Source organism: Cydia fagiglandana, chromosome 13 (assembly GCF_963556715.1).
Source record: "Cydia fagiglandana chromosome 13, ilCydFagi1.1, whole genome shotgun sequence".
NCBI classification, from domain to species: Eukaryota; Metazoa; Arthropoda; class Insecta; order Lepidoptera; family Tortricidae; genus Cydia; species Cydia fagiglandana.
This window is the reverse complement of record NC_085944.1, coordinates 6,135,581-6,155,058: the sequence shown is the minus strand read 5'-3', so window position 1 is coordinate 6,155,058 and position 19,478 is coordinate 6,135,581. Positions and strand designations below refer to the sequence as shown.

Genomic DNA, 19,478 nt, shown 5'->3' with positions numbered 1-19,478 from the left:
GCTGTTATTCTCTTAACAACAAAGTCGCGTCAAGATCATTTTGAACAGCTGGCCCGCTTAGCAACTTCTGCTGCTGACTGTAGAACATTTTTACCAACACAAAATTACCTTTAGAGGCTTTAGAAGCGTCTCCTTTGAACATGTCTCTCGTAGCGGCTAGAGGCGCTGTTTCCCTCGCGTTGACGGTGTATGCTTTCTCTTCATCCCTGATGTAGACCGTCATGAAGAACCCACCGCCGAGACCCATGCTCTGCTGGTTGAGGAACCCGTTGCAAAACATGGCGGCGATCGCTGCGTCCACCGCTGACCCATTTTGGGCGAGGATTTGTCTGTGAATGGGAAAGAACCTTGTAAAAATAATGTCTAGGCTTACATTCTTCGGTAAGGGAAACATAGTGAAGAAACTAGTGAAGAAATGCAGAGATACCTGCTTATTTAATTGTTCACATTAAGTTATTAGCATTGGTGCTATAATATCAGGCCTCTTGTTGCTATGCGTAGCAGTTATTGGGTAAGTTGGGGCTGGCGATGAAGATCTCTAGCGACATAGCGCATTGTGTTGAAAAAAAGCTATGCTTACGTAGAAAAACTTTTTGTTTACACTGAAGATACAGAAATACAGAAGAAAACACTTGTTTTTCTGTGTGTGAATGATCCTGAAAAATATCTTCCGTTTCTTTAGTTTAGGAATTATAATTACAGTGTAAAGAACTACATTTTAAATAGATACCTATGTTAGATATAATAAAATAGGTAGGCACCAATTCTATAAGTCACAGGTGGCCATTTAATTACGAAAAGGACGATGACCGCAAGTCATGGCCACTCTAGACGATGCGTAAAAAAATTGCTCTTAAAATGGTCCGTTATCGTTTTAATATCGTGAGTGCGATCAGCGTATGGCAACTAATTTTAATACAGACAGGTTTTTTGTAGAAAAGGCTTTATGTTGCTACCTGGCAACATAAGTGAATAGTAGGTAGGTACCTGAAGTACCAAGTTATTGTATTCCGCTTATTGAGCGTTCGAGCGCTAAGCACGAGCGGTGCGTCTATGTTTCAGCTTGCTTGGGCTAAATACTCTCATAATTATGTCAGGTGTTCTTCAGTACAGGCAGGCGTGGCTCACTCCGCGATTTCGTCGCTTTGCTACAGGTAGCTAAAAGTCCGTCCGTTCGACCCCAATTTTGGGGTTTGCCATAAGCCGCGCGTGGCGCTGTCGCCACCTAGCGGCCATATCTGTGCTGATCGTGACAGACGCGTTTTGTTAGAGAGTGAGTCTTCTGTACCTAGTACTATTATTTATTCTGTGGTACAGGGAGCATTTTTCAACCGATTCTCGTGATAGGCATATTGTGAGTAAGTATGTTAGTTTATTATATGGATTTCTTGTCGATTCAAATTTAGGATTTTTTTTAAATGGCGGAGCCGTGGGGGTCGCCAGATCTCCTGCTTCTTATGCAGGTTCACTGTCACTACATACTAGGCTGAGTGGCCGTTAAAATACTTAAATAATCTCATGAACTTTATTTGAAACCACGACTGAAGCCAGGTATAGACTAGTGTGCCACGTGTCACGGGGCAAGGCTCGGAACTGTTTTTTTTTTCACATAAATAATACCGGTATTAATAAGTTATTTTTCGTTCTTTGGTTTATTAATTCATTTTTAATGGAATAATCTAATAATACGAAGTTGTTACCTAAATGCATGGATTCAGTCCTACGTAAAGAGCATAAAATACATAATTCAAAAATTGGGTTATTTCGAGGTTTATAAAAAAAAACCCGGTTCTGAGCATTGGTCCGTCGTGGGGCATTTGTCGCCTAGTCTATCCCTGTCTTAAGTATCTTCTAATGATGATTGATGTTTTCCTACTGATGAACCTGTAAGATTATTTTAGTGACAGCCCCACACGAAGAACACGGGACGGTTTCAAAAGTCCGTCTTAATATAGACAGAAGAAATAACTGCTTTTTCTAAAATATATAAAAAAATGTACCTAGTAGAAGTTTTCTATGTATAAGTACTTAAGGTGAGGTATGCCCGGGGAAAATTTTCAGATTCTGTCAAATTACCCCATTTCACACACAAGCACACGTCACGCACACTACCTCACTTTACCGGGACATGTCAGTGACCCATCCTATTTTTTTTAAGATGCAAATGAGAGTATTTTGAGTTTCGTCTTAACAACTAGCCTCCTTTGAGGAAGAGAAACTCTAAAAAAGTTCCATTGAAAGAAGGAAGACAAAACAATATATTTTATGTTGCTCTCCTTGTCTGTTCATGTCACATGTGACGTACTTAAATGTAAATTAACTAAATAATCGAATTCATTAGATACTCGAACTAAATAAACCGAATAAATACAGAAGTCGTCAAATGAAAAAAGTTATTTAGGTACTACTCTAATTAATAGGGCTTTCGATAAGGCACAAATCAATTCAATGACAATTTCATTAAAATCATATGTGTATTCCGATGATATTATTATTATATAACTTACCTTAGCTTAGCTTCAATTTGTATATATTTAGTTATACTACCTAGCTACTAAGCAAAATTTGCATGCTTCTTCAAGTGAAATATAGGGGAGAGCGGGGACAAAGGTAACTGCGGGTGGAAAGTAACTATTGCTCTGTAGGTTTATCTAATAGACAAAATACCACTCCGCTGCTATTAAGCGATAGACAGTGGTGCCCCCTTCACTCAGTCAGCGCATTCAGTCGAAACGAGCGCCACGTGCTATTAGGTTGTGTGAGAGGACGCAACGTGACGCAAAATTTTTCGAATCAAAAGTACGTTTTTTGACTTTTAGTTCTTTGATGTTTATGTTGTATTAAAATTCATACATTTTCTGAATATTTGCATATCCCCTAGAGTGGCATTGTCTGGCTAGGTCTCTATGGTGGCGGGGAGCCGGGAGATGGACAGATATAAACAAGCCGTTGAATGGCGGCGCCTCAGATTTAACGGTGGCTTGAGGTTGAGTGGTGCGGCAAATTTAGAAAAATATACGTCAAGTGGCGGCGCCTCCATGGGTGGTCATCGCGAATTTGACGTGTGCTAAAAATTTGACCAATTCTCAAAAATATGTATGATTGAATTGAATTCAGCATAAAATAGCTTTTTTGATTGTATAGGTACCAATGAATTTGATTATATTTATTTGAATTATGCTGGACTTGATCAAATCTCATATTACCAATTATTTTTTCTTTCATGTATAAAAATATGTATAATTAGGAAATAAAACAATTGATTGAAAAAAAGCAGTCTTTATGACAAAACATTACATTTAACACGATTCACACAGTTTATTTCACTTTTTATCACTGCGTATTCCATTTGTGTACCTTTGTAAGGACAATGTTGTTAGCAAATAAATTTCTGGTTTCTGAATGTTCGCGGCTCGACGGTCGGTGCGTACGAGGTCTGGTGGGGCGTGAACATCACGCCATTTCTAAAAAACATTATTTTACGCGGGAATTCAACCTTTAAGGAATACCATCCTTGTTTAATGAAGAATGCATCTTGCAAAAGTGAGCAAGCAAGGCATAGTTTTAATGGTTTTATTTTAGGCGCAAAATACGGCGTCGCACAGAGGCCGGGAGACGGTCTCTGCCACACACGGGCTTGTTGTGACGGAACCGTCTCCCGGTTCACCGCTAATTGGGGAGTGTCTGGCTCCCGGCCTCTGCCACGCAGGGGCATGTTTTAAAAATGGCCGCGCCATTTTTCCTACCGTTCAACCGGAGGCCCTGCCACCCGAAGGGATATTGATTAGATTGATTGCAATTTATTTTTCTCGCACACGTTGCGTTTCAAATTCAAAGATATCTTTCATGTTTTCAGAAAAATGCGGTCGGGTACAAAAGTAACAAAGCCATACAAAAGTAACATTTACATCCCATACAATATACCTATTGGATCTATGCCATATTAGTAAACGATGTATGCCATATTTGTAAGTGAAAAAACTCTGACCCCTGAATTATCTGATTAGATAACATGTTTATAAGACAATAATTGATCTCATCACTTGAAATAAAAACAATTTCTAACGAGGAATTAATATTGATTTGTTTTCTTAAAATACTAATGTTTATGTAGTTGAAATGCAAATATTAAAGTGTGTTATCAATAATAATTTACATGATTAGTAGGTACTTTTAGGGTTCCGTAACTCAAAAAGAAAAAACGGAACCCTTATAGGATCACTCGTGCGTAGGGGTCACAAAACCGTGCGTATTTTATAAAACCGGTTTTTCGGTTTTTGTGAGATTGCGAAACCGGGTTTTCGGTTTTTTCGGTGATTTCGATCTTACGTATAATTTGTAAAATAAGCAATTATTTTTAGGTTCAATGTTTTGATATTACGTCTTCCACGACATTTCTATTTACTTTACCAAGACCATATCAATAAATTAATCCAAATCCATCAATAAAGTTTTTAACTAAGCAGTAATTCTAAACCGGTTTGCCTAAGCAACCTATTATATGACAACGGTGTTGACATAGTCCTCCTTCTGGAAATACACCGCTGATGATGCCCAACTCGCTAAACGAGATAAAATACCGGGATTTGATTTGGTAGCGGCATTATAATACCATAAACAATTAATATAGAACTTCGACATGCGGCCGGTCTTCTCTTACTGCCCTGGTCAACGTGATTTCAAATAACATCGATGGCAACAATATCGCCACCACGATTATTCAAATCGGCGGAACGCGGATATGCAGCATATATAATCCTCCACGTAGCTGCTGGCATACTCCACGCCTTCCTTACTTGGAACACCCATCCCTTTACATTTGAGACTTGAATAGCCACCATACCGGCTGGGGATAAAGGAAATCTGACGCCAACGAGAAGGCGATCATGGACTGGGCAGATAGGAACAAAACAACACTGTTTTAGTCGTTTCTCACAAAGGCAAAGGAACTTTCAAATCAGCTCGATGGAGAAGTGAACCCGGACCTAGTCTTCACAACAAGAGCAATAGACGGTACCCCAGTGGCCGCCGAGCTGTACGCGCTAGCGGATTTTCCACACTCTCAACACAGCCTAGTATTAGTTGTCATAGGTCTGAAAAGGTCTGAGTCGTATCCTGCCTAACACCACATCGCGGAAGTTTGCTTATGCTGATGATGCCCTTGTGACACAAAAAGACAGCTTGAAAATTGAACTAAATATCCTGGAAAAGGACCTGGATCTATTAGATGACTATTTCTCTCAGTGGCGTTTGTGCCCCTGCCCTTCCAAGACCGAGGTGTTCTGCGTTCACCAGTGCAACAAACTAGCCAACACGGAGCTGATATTATAATTCAGAGGCAATCTTCTCCGACACAACTTTCTTCCTAAATATCTCCGAAGCATCCTGGATTGAAGCCTTAACTTCAAGGACCATCAAAGCAGTCTATCTGCAAAACTGGGCAAATAGATATAACGTTGGAGACTAAAAAGCTGTTCATTTATACAATTAGTGCGTATAATGTATTGTTTTTTTAATTTGCTCTTCAAAATAATGAAACTATGTTTACAAAAGTGTAAAATCGAAAAACTCGAAAAAGCCGGTTTTATTAAAGTAAAAACCCGGTTTTGACAATTGGCTGTAAACCCGGTTTTTCCGGTTTTTTCGATTTCGGTGAAACCGGGTTTGTGACGCCTACTCGTGCGTCTGTCTATACGTCTGTCACAGCCAATTTGCTCCAAAACTATTGGACAAATTAAGTTGAAATTTGGTACACATATGGAAGTCTGCTACCCAAAGACGGACATGTAATATAAACAAATGAATTTTAAGTATAGGGGGCTATTTTAAGGGGAATATGAGAAAATTAGAAAACCAAGTTTTGCAAACCATATCGTGTTACATATATTATTTTGAGGCTTATTTTGAGGATCTCAAATATATATTTTTTTATAATTTTATATAAAACAGTTTAGAAATTATTTAAGAAAATAGGCAAAAAATGACCGCCCCCCCCCTTATCTCCGATAATATAGGGTCTAAAATTTTGAAAAAAAAAATACACAACCTTCTACCTCTAGATGACAGGAAAACCTATTAGAAATCTAGAGTCAAGCGTGAGCCGGACTTAAGAAAGAAAACGCGGTTGGGCTGTTTTAAGGACACAGCCGTAATGGTTTACGTGAAACTAGCTGTGGACAGCTTTTTCGAAAGCCGATGGCCGAGCTACGCGTAGGGCCGTAGGCCCAAGCATCCCTCAGAGGCTTTTTAAAACGCACGGCCGAAGGCCGAGTTGCGGGAGGTTAGTGCTCAAACACAGAACAATTATAGTTCAATTGTCTGAATGCGAAGGTCGAAAGCCCTGAAGGCCCGGAGCCTCCGACAAGTGCATGCTCCCCTGAAAGGAGATTGTCGATTTTGTTCTATCTTTTGCTAAGGGGTCATCCATTAATAACATTACACGTATAGGGGGAGGGAGGGGTCAAGAAAATGTGACATATTGTGACATGGGGGAGGGGGGAGACACAAACTTTGTGACGTAACTTTAACTTCATCAGTAACCGAAAATTTATTTAAATTATTTTATTCGCTGTACATTTAAATAACAAGTTTTTAAAACGATAATCGTTTTTATTCGTTTAATTTTCTTTCCTTAGCAGTGTTGGGTTATAAAATTACTAATATTTCATCATCTCAGCCATAAGACGTCCACTGCTGAACATAGGCCTCCCCCTTGGACCTCCATACGTGCCGGTTGGAAGCGACCCGCATCCAGCGTCTTCCGGCGACCTTAACAAGATCGTCTGTCCATCTTGTGGGTGGACGTCCTACGCTGCGCTTGCTAGTCCGTGGTCTCCACTCGAGCACTTTTCGACCCCATCGGCCATCTTCTCTGCGTGCAATGTGGCCTGCCCATTGCCACTTCAGCTTGCTAATCCGGTGGGCTATGTCGGTGACTTTAGTTCGTCTACGGATCTCCTCATTTCTGATTCGATCACGTAGAGAAACTCCGAGCATAGCCCTCTCCATAGCTCGTTGAGCGACTTTGAGTTTTGAGATGAGGCCGATAGTGAAAGACCACGTTTCGGAGCCGTAAGTCATCATTTCTAATATTTATATCGTCAAAAATATTTTGATAAAATATTTATAATACTTAGGTGCTTACTTAATTCGATTTGGCGATTTCGTAGAAAAAATGTGACGTCACACTAGGGGGAGGGGTTTGCCAAATGTGACCAAGTTTTTTTTTTTTATTATTATTATGAATGGCCTTACTCATGGCCACAGACTAGCCGAGGCGTAGACGTGGCCTACGATGGAGCGAGCTCGCCCAGAAGGTGCCTGTTCACTCTTGATTTGAAGGTTGCCGGGTTATAAGAACACGGAAATATAGACGCCGGCAAGGAATTCCATTCCTTGGCAGTGCGCATAAGGAAAGTAGAAGCAAAGCGCTTCGTGCGAATTGGTGGAATATCTACCAAGTAAGGATGGAAACCGGCCGTGCGTCTGAAATGTGACAAGGAGGGGGGGAGGGGTCAAAAAACCTAGAAATTCGTGTGACGTAATTAATGGATGACCCCTAAGCGATTGGGCCCAATACCTATACATTACTGGAAAAACGCGTAAGAAGTCTGCAACTAAGCGTGAGCAGGTCTTGATAATAAGAATTGTGGATAAGCTCTGTCAGGGCCACAACCGCAATTGTTTACGTGATACGTGGTGCGGACAGCTAGTGCGAAGGTTGATGGCCAAGCTCTGCGTTGGGCCGAAGGCCTGACGCATCCGAGAGAGGTGCACCTCCACGCAAGGTCGAAGCATGACCTTTAAGAGGTTAGTGCTCAAACAGAACAAATAATTGGTTTAAGTACGAGTAGCTAAGTGAGAAGGCTGAACTGCCGTATATCGCGACCATCGAATTTCGCAAATTGCGGGGATTTTTCTATTACACCAATGAAACCGTAGGTAATTAGAGTGACAGAGAGAAATGCCAGCAATTTGCGAACTTCGAGCTTCGATTTCCGCGGTTATAGCCCTGTTATCTTGAATTAACAGAGATACACCTAACAATGAAAAAAAAATGTAGGCACTATGCTTAACATAATACTTGAACAAAAAAAATGGGTAACTAACTATCCTAAGATAGCCAGCTGTGTGTGGACAAATTGAATAAACAGTTGAATGTACTTAAGAACTTCGCTTTGCTCGCTCGTTCAAAAATGTGTGCAGTACGGAACCCTTGGGACGTGAGTTCGACTCGCACTTGACCGGTTTTTATTTTGATTTGATATGTCATATTATATTAAATTACAGCCCACTGTGTCTTGTTACTTTTGACCCACAACGTGTTACTTTCTGCACGCCAACGGGGTGATTAGTAACAAAAAAGGATTTTTTAAAAACAAAATACACAATTATAATGTTAGTCAAGACGTTAATGTACAGATCATGCACTGACGTTATATATGATACATTAAACTCATCAAAATAATAAGGGTTAACCAGAAACTAAGGTCAAAGTACAAAGTGTTACGTTTCTCCCCGCTCTACCCTACGCATCCAAAATTACTGTCCACCTATGTTCATCACTATATGTATTTTTTGCAAATAAATATATGATTATCTTTATCAATAAATTAAGTCCTGGCAGGGTGGAACTTTCATTTTGTGCGGATTCTTTCTCTCTGCATCTGACTGTACCTATAGCTGTTACGGCAATTTTTTGGTAAACTTACGGTTATATGTTCAGACTCTGAATCTCTATAGTAATTTAAGACGAAAATATTTAAAATATATGGACATACCTCTGGTCCTTGAACTACGTCCAAAGAGAGGTATGGGAATGGGAACTGAGAATGACATCTCGCTTCGTGTGGTAGGGCACAGCACAGCGGATGTCATTCCAGATCTAGAGCAGAGCTCAACCTTACAGAAATCTGCAGCCAAATAACACTAGCACTAGACTCTACTCATAGTGTCCTTCCTGCCGGTGAGTATGGTTGCCAGTTATCAACGAGGGGTGCGGAGTGACTCGGCAACGCGCATGGAGTTGCAGGCGTCCAAAGGCTACGAAGATTGCTTATCATCAGACGGGCCGGGCCGTATGCTTGTTTGTTAGCGACGAGGTATAAAAAATAAAATTAAATATGCACAGAATATCATTGGATTAAAAACTTTGTTTTATTTTATAGTAAATAAGTATAACACTCGATACACAGGCAATCACAATCTAGGCCGCAGCGATTTTGGGCTGTAAGCCTCGTAGGCCAGTAGGTATATATCGGCCTCACAAGCCGCAAAAACTCGCTAGGACTGAGTCTAGACCGTAGCCGTTTATTTATTCTTGATTTCATGAAGGTTTGCAGAACAGTACGTAACCGCATTATACATCTATCTTAGACGGACCTCACAGCAACAAAACAGGTTTACCACTGCACGATTTTCAAGTAGTACACGAAATATTTACATAATGTTCCGTATTAATAGGTAATATTTGAAGATCAAAAGTTCTGTAACATAAATACAAGATCACAACATTGTCTTCACAGTTCATTGACGTTGACGTACAAAAGTACGTCAAATAGGTATGCAATATTAATACCAGCATAATGAAAATTAATTCCAATCAGTAAGTATGAGTCTTCAAACTTTTTTCATTCTAAGCCGGGTTTCAAGGAGCAAATTACTTAAATGATATTGGAATCGTATTGTTTTAAGATAGTTTACTGCCTTTTTCAACCATTATGCCCCAACAAATCAAATCTAAGATGAGACTCGAGCTCCATCTGATGATAATTATTTACCCTGTTTTTTTAAATAGTATTTGTCTACTGGTATACTTTTTCGTATATGTATATGATTTAATGTCGAAATAAATGCCAAAATCAACTGTCATTTTAATTAAATTTGCGATACGTGTGCTTTGATCCGAGCCCAGCGGGCATCTGATCAAAGAAGTTGCGTGCACAGAACCGCTGATATCATATTTTGGAACTTATTTATTGAATGTGAAATTAAAAAAAAAAGTAATCCTGGTAGTCGCTCAAGCATACAATTGCGCGTTATTAGAAGCAGTTTTCATATTTTTATCTTTTGTGCACAAATTGTTACGAATCTTGAAAGTCCGTTTTAGACCTATGTTCGTGATCGTTTTCTATCGAGCAAAAGTCAAAAACTTAGGATTCTAATCACTCTAATCAGTAGAAAAAGCCCTCAAGTTTGCTAATTGAATGTATGGCAGCTGTATCGTGATCCAAAAAAGAGCTACGGCTTTTAATAAACTCCGTTTTCTGAACTCACTGCACCTTAAAAGGTTTCTGTTCTTAATTGTTTTTACCTAGGTACGTATTATAATTTCGAGCATCGAAAACTAATACCAGAAATAGACATAAATAATTATGTTACTTGAATGTTTCATGTCATCATCATCATCATCATCTCAGCCATAAGACGTCCACTGCTGAACATAGGCCTCCCCCTTGGACCTCCACTCGTACCGGTTGGAAGCGATCCGTATATGTTTCATGTAATTTAAGCAAATTAAAAATAAAAGCGTTTTTTTACTATCACTATGCTCTTTGAAAATTAGGCAACACGGTACCGGGTTTTGTCACTTTGAAAGTTTCTTATTTTATAGTCCTCGTTTCTTATATTTTACATGGCTTATATTATATACTAACAGGAAATCATATAAATTGGCTTACGATAAAGGGACATGGGGCTCGATTCGGATTTTGAAATATACATCTATTAGACATCTTTTAGACATCACCAAGATACGATAACGATATGTTTAAGATCTAACCTGTCAAATTTGACATTTGCGCGATTCTGGAGATACTCTTGAACGATTTCCACAGGATATGACTTAGAGATCCAATTCATATCTTACGCTATCTAACGTAAAAGTGACATTGGTGGCCCGAATTGCGCTGCAAAAGAGAACTAGTTGATATCTAAACTACTTATAACGTATCTAGAATGGATCTAGTACGTGTCGTCTCTTGTGAATATCTTGAATTTCAAATACGGTAGATGGTTATGAATATATTTACCTGCAGTATTTTATGGTTTTAGAAATCGTTAACAGTTATGATGATTGATGACTATGTCACGTGTTGCGACACGTACCTACCATTTATAAATTAAATTTAAAACATTGTATTTTTTTGCAAATTAAATTACAAGATCTAGGAGGTTTATTAGTATTACGATTACACTTAAGTAAATAAGTAACGTCAAATTTTGTCAATTGTGCCCTGCATTTGATTATGTACTGTAAGTACTTACAAGCATTAGTTATGTAGGTTTTCATAAAGAGGCAAACGAAAAGGAGATATATAGTTCGTTTTTTTTAGCATTAGAAAAAACTTCAAGAAGGTAAGCGATCTTGACATGTCTTTTAATTGAAAAACGCTTTTTAAAAATCAAAAACTATTACTTATGAAAGCAGAAGAATATAAATGATCGTATTAGATTCATAATTGTTACATATTTGCCGTAACTTATTTTTAAAATGTGTTTTTCAATTAAAAGACACATCAAGATTGTTTACCTTATTTCTAATGCTAAAAAAAACGAACTATGTATTTAAATTATGTAAGCAAGAACCTACCGGTGAATAATTTATTTAAATTAAGAAGGTATGAAGAGTCTACGCACACTATGTTGTCGATGCTAATGTTTTCTTAAAATACTTATGCAGAGGGCAGAGGCCGCTTTAAGAAAAACATTCGTATAGTTCGTTTTTTTTAGCATTAGAAAGAACTCCACAGAAGTAAGCGTACAGTTTCTATCAGCCTCTTTAATTCTTAATAATTATTGAATTATCTAATGTAGCACGGTCAATACATATAATTTACTTCAATTTATTACCGTTAAAAGTGCCGGATTTGGAACCACAAGCTTACTTCTGCGAAGTTCTTTCTAATGCTAAAAAAAACAAACTATAAATGTTAACACTAAAGAATATTGTTTTAATGCGGGCAATCATTATTTAGCCGAGTACAATCACTACATACATGTTTTATCTACCCCGTTATAATATAATCATCATTAACACCTACCTGAACAGAGACGAGTTTATAAGCAGAATCTAAGTTGGCAACAAGTCTTCTACTTGACTCAGTAGGGTAATATGCATCGCTGCCCTATTGATTACACCTCGCCGGGCGCTTTATCAATCGCCCTTGCAACCACTTATAACCTAGACAATAAACTGACCTGCAGGTTATATAAGCTGTTCTTTGTTATGTTATCATCACGTGATAATGTAGCTATAGCTACGGCGCAAAATAATATAATACTGATAAAAGCGGCAAGGCCAGAGACGCGCCGCCGCCTCGGCTTGTTCTTCAAGGTTGTTTTTGTGTATAAACAGCTAGACGTAGGCGGATAAAAACATAACAAAGAGCAGACAACGACCTCGCACATTTTCCGGTCAAAAAAACAACAGAATAATCGTAAATTATATCTTTATTAAACGTTAAATTATTATTACAGTCCTTTGAGTATCCTACCCCAAACATATACAGGGAGAAAACACAAATTTAAAAGTAATAAACTAACTAGGAATTAATAACACAGCAAGATGAGCTCTATAACAAGCTCGGTTTTAGTTTGAGATCAGATCTGGGAACGGTGGTGTGTCCAAAATAGATTTACCGGTGGCCTTGGGCCCTGGGCCCGGCACGTCCGATGACCTCGCCCGCTGTTGCTGGCGAAGTGGCACCCCTGCGTGAGCAAGAAGCGCCAAGGATGCTCCACTGATCTCGACGAGGCCTACCAGAGCTCTCCTCGGGTATCCGCCTTAACGTTCTCCATTCGTTCTGCATATCGACGTCCCATTTCCAAGCCAAAGTCGTTTTTAAATTTGGAATGTTCAGTGCTTGCCGCCCTTCTTGTTTTTCTCTGTGTTCGCTAGCTTCGTGACGATCTTTCTAGAATGGCCGCACGGGTCGGAGTGGTTCTGATGCTCGCTCACCTCGCGCTTCGATCGCTGCTTGCCGCTGTGTCCAGAGAAGATGTGTTTGTCTTGTTCGAAGTTGTAGTGGTCGTACTCGTCGAAGAAGGCTTCAGACATGGTTGCGATGTGGATTTTCTTTTGTTTTGAATTAGGTAATACACTGGTTGCGCGTGCAACGTTGCTCGGTTGGGTATTCTGGCTTGAATGTTCGGTGCGGGCGGAGGTGGGCGCTTATATACCGTCGCGCGTCGCGAGAAACGTCACTGACCGCATGCGCGTCGATAACGATGAAGCTTCGCGATTGGTTGATGCAGCCGGCGACCCGGTTATGAAAGAGTTTGTTTATAAATGCGTATGTGGGTACCTATGTGGTCACGTTATATACCTGTGTGCGCCGGTGTGTCACACCACATCAAGAATTATAAACACCTCAATATTACCGAAGTCACGTTCACATAATTTAGCATAATTATTTTAGATTAATTAAGAATTTATATCACGTCGGGTATTTATAAAAAAATATATTGTTTGATTGGTGGTTATTTAATCACCGGCCTAGATTATTTAAAAAAAAACGTTTGTATACAGGGTGAGCAATCCACATATATGGACGATATGTTACTTACTTACCTACTGTACTGCAGTCTGCAAGCCTAGTAATGCATAAGGAAATCTGCATCAATATTACATTTAATTTGTTATCGAAGTAGTATAAATAGTTTAAAGGAGTAATTAATTAAGTAGTATACGTAATATCAGTAAGTAGGTAGGTTCATACGTATTTCTGACAAGAGTGATTCTTAAAATAATTTGAATAAACATTTTCACATATAATTTTTTACAGTAGGTATGTAATGCCTGAATAAAATAAATATTCCTAGCTTTAAATGCTACTATAGGAATGAAAACCATTTTCTCTAGTCTTTCATAGGTAAACTTTAATTATAAGTGAATATAACTCATTTTCCTGGTTTTCCATAAATTTTGTATGCCTCTGATTAAGTGATTAGTTTATACATAATTTTTTTTATTAATGTTGCGCAAGTTTTTCATAGATTGATATCACAATTATCACATGCTTTAAGTAAGTCTTGGCTTTTTTGGGTTTGGTAGATTGATGCAAGGTACTTACTGGTCGACTGAATATACAGATTTTTCCCAACTTGTCATACTAAATAAAATGATGTTTTATTAATTTTCATAGGTTATCTTTCTACGCTACCTACTGACTAAATCTATATATTTAATTAATTATCAATATTGTCATACATTGTGTTTTTACATTAATATTTTTTCTAACTTTTCATAAGTTGCCTTTTTTTATTCCGATTGCCTCAAATTCAAAATTAATTGAATCGTTTGTAAAATCGTTTTCTCTCCTGTGGACAATAGTTAACAGCTTGTGGGCATGTAAGTAATGATTTTGTCATAGTTCTCTAAATAAAAGGAGGACCTTTTCACGTGGATAAGGGTTAAATAAGAAAATTAACGTTTATAGCCCTTAACTCTTGTGTATGTCTACAGGAAAGACGTAACACAGTTTTCTGTTTGAACCGGGAAAACTTGTGCGAAGGCTAGTAGGTATCTCATAAAATAATGTTAATATAATTATGCCGGTACAATGGGTTTGGTTATAACTATTGTTATTGTAGAAACAGACATTATTACATTTCAATGAATGTAGGTTAAGCAATAATCAATAGCCGACTCTAGTAGTTTCTGAACGGTAGGCACTTAACTATCTATAGGTAGGAAAGTAACGTCATTGATATAAAGCCCGCTCCACTCGTGCGCGAATCGCGGGCGAAGCCGCGAACGCGAGTCTGGAGTCGATTTCGCATATCAGCGAACTAGACTCCACACTCGCGTTCGCGGCTTCGCCCGCGATTCACGCGCATAGTCTGGAGGGGGCTTAAGAATAACTCGAATAAACAAAAATACTTATACTAATGAGGTTAAAGCAGTACAATATAGATACCATGACAAGGTTATATACAACCTAATACTGATCATTGATGGTATTTAAAATAATTGATTTGTCATACAAATTGCGAGCAGGTACATAGATAGGTACCTGATAAGTACAATGTTTTAATGTCTGCAACTCCAGGGGTTAACACTATGAGAATTAATATAACCATGCGCATTGCCGATCTTTTTAAAACCTGTAAGTATACTCCTTTATTGAACCCCATACTGTAGCCCTTTGCTATTGAGTCTGTTAAAGTTGATATAGTTTAGTGTTGAAGACTCCCTAATCACCCTGTATGGTAGTTAATAGTTATTAAACCACGTTAACTAGATATTTTGCAGCTAACTGTACTTAGTGCTAGTTATAGTATATCATTAATATCCGACATCTGTTTTTTGACCTAATCGATATTCAAATATCAAGATTAAACAACGCAGTTTCTAAATTTAATTTTGAATCATTTAAGTTAGCAAAGAAAATGTTTTAATTCACTTAACAAAGTTTTAATTCACTCTGACTTTGATGCATGAATGCAATGCGCTCGAAAATGCAAGAGAGATAGAGAGGCAGATATATTTCGATTTTCGTCTTTCGCGGTAGGCCCTCAGTTTGTGCTAGTAGCGACCTCTACCCAAAGTTTTGCGTAATATTCCCTATTGGCCGTTTTCGACCCCTTACAACAACAACAAATCTACTTAAAATTATGCGAAGGTTGTCCATCGCGGTTCAACGTGGCAACGCGGTGAGAGTGATGGGCTCCTTTGCATCTGCAGGTGCGCAAGGCGAAATTTGTGAATATTTATTGTGTTGTTAGTTTAGGTTAAGATATAAAACTATTCATTTTCAAACTTGCCTCCCAATTTCTGAACAAGGTGGCGCATCAGTGCACACTGCCGCCTTCTTGAACACATGAAGCCAAGAAGCCGAAGGTTTCAACGGCTCCACTGGGTCCGGGGGCTCGGAGCTCTGTTTCTTGACGTTGGAGTTGCTGATGATGAACCCGCAGAACGCCGCGATCACCAGGAGGAGCGCTAGCGAGCCGATGATCACCTTGGTCTTGAATTTACTCGGCCTGTGGACAAGGTGAGACTTGTAGCGCCATCTGTTGTTGAGTAGTGGGACTAATAAGAATAAGGAAGTTTGCGCGGATTTTTTTTGTGTACTTATTTTATTTTGTATCACCTTAAAACCTGTTCTTAATCGTTTTTACAAATATATACAATGACACTAAATCAATCTATTTCTTATTATACCCTTTATTTATTTATCGTCTTAGGTTAGGTATTTTTATAATATGAATATAAAAGTAAAATATAAAAACACTAACATAATTATTATACCTATTAATATGTGCGGTAACCTGAGGTAATAATAATAAGCTTTATCATGAGGTAGTTGAGGTACAAACCTCCCTACTTTTAGATGCAGATTTTTGTAACTACAGCAGGATCAATTTTACTTAATTAATAAGGGATTCTTCACTCTTGTGAATTGCAAAAAAAAAAAAATGTAATGAAGAAGGTGTGATTACTTGATTAGTCTTAATTTAATTGTTTCATTTGTGTGAAAATTTACCATGTAAATTGTATTGTATTGTATTTATTGTACTATAGCATACCCAAAAACACTTTCATGCATATAACTTAAATATAAACGGCTTACTTAACTGTCGCAACACAATGGAATACAGATTCAATGGAAGTTAATTAAAGTACTCGTAACTTTAGACTATTATAGGCCCTTAACTATGTACCATTTTTTTGTAATTTACTCATAAAGTGTGCATATATTTGACTGTATTTATATATTATGATTCACTGTAATTTTATGTACTATAACAGGTACCAACTTTCTTAACCTTGGTAGGTAGGTCAGTACTAGAGGAGTATCTATTTTTAATTTAAATAATTTGGCCAAGCCCGAGATAGCTCGAGGCATTTAGTGTTCCGTACGGCTACCATCAGTTTGGCATTGACATAAACGATATCGTGAACGTAATTTACTTCCTATAGGTATATCTCTTTCGCACTAATATGTCAGTACGAGCGAGATGCATAGAAAGTAAATTACGTTCACGCCCACGGTAGCGTTTATGTCAATGCCAAACTGATGGTAGCCGTACCGCTCGCATCGTTACATTTTACAGAGGTTGTTTGCCTGTTTTTAATAGGATACCGTATTCAACTACACACACAGAACAATAGTACAAAGTGTCTAAGTGCGAAGGCCGAATGCCGAGCTTTAGCAAAATGTCATCGCTTTAGCACAAAGCAATAGTACAAGTGTCTAAATGTGAAGGCCAAAGGCCGACCTCCGCGTAGCCCGAAGGCCCGAAGCATCCAGGATGTCAGTGCTTTAACACAGAACAATAGTACAAGTGTCTAAATGCGAAAGCCGAAGGCCAAGCTCCGCGTAGGGCCGAAGGCCCGAAGCGTCCAGGATGTTAGTACTTAAACACAGAACAATAGTATAAGTATCTAAATGCGAAGGCCGAAGGCCGAGCTCCGCGTAGGGCCGAAGGCCCGAAGCGTCCAGGCTGTCAGTTCTGTGTTTAACCACTGACATCTTGCAGGCATCGGGCCTTCGGCCCTACGCGAAGCTCGGCCTCCGGCCTTCGCATTTAGACACTTGTATTAATTACCTGTGTTTAGAACTGACCTCCTGGATGCTTCGGGCTTTCGGCCCAATGCGACTTCAGCCTTTGGATCTTGCGACTTAGACACTTGTACTTTAAAATACTTGGAAAAGTTACGGGAGGCGCGCGTCTGTCGGACGCTTCGGATCTTCGAATCGCTCCTTCGGCCTTTGCATTTAGTTAGATTCTTGTACTATTGCTTTGTGTTTGAATACCGAAGTCGAGCATCTCGCGAATGCTTGATGTATTATAATAATTTAGAGTAAGGCCAAGCGCGCACCACGATTTTTTGTCCTGCGATAATTTTGTCGCAGAAATGCAACGTATGTGTTTATATGTTAGTGCGCGCATATGCGACAAAAAAATCGCAGCGATTTTAAAATTGTGATTTGTCACATTTTTCCGCGATTGTTCGCGACGTGATTGTCGCAAAGTGAATTGTAGCATGCGGAGTTGTATGGCCCCGCGCGCACTATGATAATAAAATCGCACCCCGGCCGGACCTCAGTCGGCATTTCGCTCTCCAAACCAAATGTTGACCATTTAATTATGGAAATAGACGGGGATCACCTTTGTGTTGCAATCGCATATTAAAGACACGTTTCATGACAAGCGACTGGTACGAAATCCATCTTGAGAATGAACAAATCGTCGACTTTTTCATCGCAGTGCGCGCAGTGAATTTTCTGCGATATATTACAGCGCGATTCTAAAATCGTGTCGCAAAAATTAAAATCGTGGTGCGCGCTTGGCCTATAATACCTTAAATGTATACTCCTTCAATTTGAATTTAGAACTCATTATTATTTTTTATTTAATTTTGTTTCTAGTTCTATGCCATATTATATAGACTTTAATATTATTTAGAACTGCTAAAAAACAAGATCGGCTTACTTTAAATATTTCGTCAATTTTACCTTTGTTTCTAAAAACTGTGATATTTAACTGTCATATACTATTAATGTCTTCCAAAATTATTTTCTCGTAACAGGACTGAGGGGCTACCGCGAAAACCGAAATTCGCAATTTGCGGGGATCTTTCTCTTTTACTCCAATGAAGGCGTAATTAGAGTGACAGAGAAAAATGCTCGCAATTTGCGAACTTCTATTTTCGCGGTTATAGCCCTGAATCTTGTTGCTCACCGATCCGTTCAAAAATATACATAAGTATAGGTAAAATTTTTTGAACTGATCTTGTTCACTTACCTGTACTAACAATGGCATTGTTCTATTACAATCCTATTATCTGCTTTTGTTCTCGTAGGCGCCAACCAATTTACTTACAAAATAAGTTAGAAGTACATTGCATGTATATTGAATTCTAAACCTTATGTTGTGTTGAATGGGGTTAAAATGGTTTAAAAAGATAATATCATATTCAATCTTTTGGAAAGTCACATGCAGAGGCGTAACTAGGGGGGGGTTGGAGGGGGCACGTGCCCCGGGCGCCGTCCAAGGGGGGGCGCCAAAATGAGCAAAAGACCTGTACCTCTCCGCCTTGCTAAAAGGCAGCAGGGAAACTTTTGTCAGTCATATTTACCACCACTGTGAAGTGTGAAATGCGGATGGTATTCTGGCCCACAGCGCAAAAGAGAAAGCCGATCTTTTACTCTTACTCTTTTTGCCTCGAACTCGACCTTGACAGACGACGGTAGCGCCCTACCGCCCACCATCCCGCAGTGCGAATACTCTATGCAAGAAACTTCCATCAAGGCGGGAGTTGCTATGCTTTCGTTTTATAAGGCGAGCGGGCCGAGTGCTTCAGAGTTGTGTCCCGTGTTAGCGCGTCTTTTCCGTTAGGGGTCTCCTGTCGAAGTTACCATCTTATGGACTCTCCAAGAGACTACCTATGCAAATGGATCGCTAGCCCTTTGTCCGGCAGGCGCATATGAGCCGTAGTAGACGGAACCTGGCCGCGTAGCCAAGATGTC

At 39.0% G+C, this 19,478-nt stretch overlaps 2 protein-coding genes and 1 long non-coding RNA gene across 3 annotated transcripts in view; all 3 read right to left on the bottom strand.

Moving 5' to 3' along the window:
* LOC134670121 (uncharacterized) overlaps positions 1-19,478 on the bottom strand; it is a 385,516-nt gene that overhangs the window by 68,013 nt on the left and 298,025 nt on the right. The window lies entirely within an intron of this gene.
* The window catches only part of LOC134670116 (glutathione hydrolase 1 proenzyme-like), a 41,143-nt gene that overhangs the window by 16,757 nt on the left and 4,908 nt on the right, over positions 1-19,478 (bottom strand). The window contains exons 2-3 of the mRNA XM_063527804.1: positions 15,766-15,984; positions 109-329 (exon numbers count right to left, since the gene is read on the bottom strand). Of these exons, the coding sequence (XP_063383874.1) occupies positions 109-329; positions 15,766-15,984 (440 nt within the window). The remainder of the gene's footprint in view (positions 1-108; positions 330-15,765; positions 15,985-19,478) is intronic.
* On the bottom strand, positions 12,433-13,162 carry LOC134670109 (nuclear protein 1). Its single transcript, XM_063527798.1, has one exon. It carries the CDS (start codon positions 13,055-13,057, stop codon positions 12,857-12,859), a length of 201 nt encoding a protein of 66 aa, XP_063383868.1. The 5' UTR covers positions 13,058-13,162; the 3' UTR covers positions 12,433-12,856.